Genomic DNA, 2,159 nt, shown 5'->3' on the forward strand with positions numbered 1-2,159 from the left:
CTGCTGAATAGACAAAGTTGCAAATACATTTCACCAAGACTGTGCTTATATTGACCACAGTCACTTGCAACAAAAGGTATTTGATGTTAACGCGCCCTCGCAGCGCGGTTTCCTGTTAAGGCTTTTTACTGCAACCTGAGTAAGACTCCCATTAAACATTACGACTTTCGGGTTGTTTGTGTTTTATATTGGGTTTTATGATGCCGGACCGTTCGCATTACACCAAGACGCGATTAATCCGTTTACTGTACCCACCTTTGCCTTCTCTTTGTGGCAATTCAGGGCTGGAGACAGACGCCTCAGTTGAGCAATTCTTCTCCTCCAGCGTGCTGACTTTGGGCTCTGGACTCCGCGCCGGGGAAGAGCTCCTTGTGTCCCGATCGTGCGTAAGCTTCTTTTCCACCTCGACAAAGGGCGTTGACTGCGCTTTTGGAGTCACCCTGTTCAGCTTCATTAACGTAGTGTTCGGGCTCATCGTCTCGCTGTCATAGTCCGGGTTTTTCGCCGTCGCATAAGTTTGACTTAGTCTAAAATAGCCAGGGACCGGAATCTCGGGACTATCAACGGAACATGTTTCGGGAATCAGGTTGGAGTACGCGGGTATCTCGGACGAACTGACCTTTGCTCTCTTGTCGGAGTACATACAACAGTTAGTTTCTTCTTTTATGCTTTGTGAAAATGTGCAGGTGGACATCTGGTTGAGCGGTTGCTCTAATCGGCAGGACCTGGTTGGATCTGCCCAGTTATCAGTTTGAGGTATGTACGAGTGGACGTTCATGCCCATGTTTTGGTGGTTTACTTCCCCCCGTTTTCCAAGAGGCGGCAGGAGTCCACAGGTTTGCATTCCATATGTTCCCATTTCTGCAGTGGCTGGCATGTACATGTTACTGCTGGAATAAAAATCTGTTCTGCACGCCCCAATCAAGGAATCTACCAAAAACGTGTTTGCAGCAGGAGAGCTGTTGGGAAAGGACATTTTGGAGAGTATTTTTTTAAAGAAGCTGAGAAGTGTCCTCTGTAAGCTGACATATCTAGCAAAACAATCCCTGTATAACCCAGAGAGTCTCTCTGCAACCACATGACACTCTCACCAATGAAATTTGAAAATGGCCTTGAGACTTAGGCTCTTCCCCGTCACGTGGGCGCATTGACACGCGATTTGAAGGTTTAGACATGGTCAACAGCGACACCTAGAACAAGGACTTGAAATTGGTTTCAAGACGGCCAAAATAACATTGTTAAATCCATTTTCATAAATGCAACATATGCAATTAAGACAAAATGTGACGAAATTGGATTGATATAGACTATACTGTTGAACAAAGAGCGAGAACCAGGAAAATAAATGACAGCATTAAGCATAGTCTATTTTGTATTCCTTTTAACTCCAATTCAAGGTCAAGAAAAGAAATGTCGGCAGACACAGCAGAAGGAATTTCTCGTAGTTCACAGTTTCACTAGGCAAAATGCAGAGGACAATGCAGAACAAAATGAGGCGGCGGATGTGTGCCTAAACACCGTTAACTGCATACTGGATTAAGGGTGAAAAGCAAAATTGTGATTCAACTTTTCTGTTTGCTTTTATCATTATTTATATTTTAATCTACACAATCGATGTTGCCTGTCTGCAGTTAGACCTTTTGATCGGACGCAAAGGAAATTTCAATGTGATTACTATTTAATAATTCATGTAATACCATGTTTGTTGTTTGTTGTTATTTTCTAAATTAAATAAAAGAAACCTTGTACTTGTTACATCAGAATTATATGTTAGCCAGACAGTGTTTTTCATCACGTTATCATTCAATTTATCATTATAAAGATGTGAGGTAGGCTATTTGTTTAAAATATATAGCGCATGTCAAAGGTTTAAATTAATTTTCATGAATTTTGCGTAATTAATGCAGTTATTTTAAATGTACAGAGTGAAAAGGTGTTTTTTATTGAAATAAATACATTTATATGATCGTGTATCTTGTAAAACAATATAGCGTTTTAAACGCATTTACACTTTGCTTTTAAAATACTTACATCTTTATTCAGCAATAACATGTTATATGCAACATTATCAATTTGTAACTAAATATGCTAATACGTTTGCAGAATTAAACAGCATTTACAAAGGTTATCAAATTATGTCTGCTTCAGAACTTGATACA

General features: G+C 40.0%; 1 protein-coding gene across 1 annotated transcript in view; it reads right to left on the minus strand.

Annotated features, from left to right (window-relative positions):
* LOC107671319 (homeobox protein Hox-D10a-like) overlaps positions 1 to 1,211 on the minus strand; it is a 3,148-nt gene extending 1,937 nt beyond the window's left edge. The window contains exon 1 of the mRNA XM_016464211.1: positions 256 to 1,211. Coding sequence (XP_016319697.1) covers positions 256 to 976 — 721 coding nt within the window. The 5' untranslated portion in view covers positions 977 to 1,211. The remainder of the gene's footprint in view (positions 1 to 255) is intronic.
* Between the last annotated feature and the right edge of the window lie 948 nt (positions 1,212 to 2,159).

This window comes from Sinocyclocheilus anshuiensis, unplaced genomic scaffold (genome assembly GCF_001515605.1).
Source record: "Sinocyclocheilus anshuiensis isolate Anshui unplaced genomic scaffold, SAMN03320099.WGS_v1.1 scaffold284, whole genome shotgun sequence".
Taxonomy (NCBI): Eukaryota; Metazoa; Chordata; class Actinopteri; order Cypriniformes; family Cyprinidae; genus Sinocyclocheilus; species Sinocyclocheilus anshuiensis.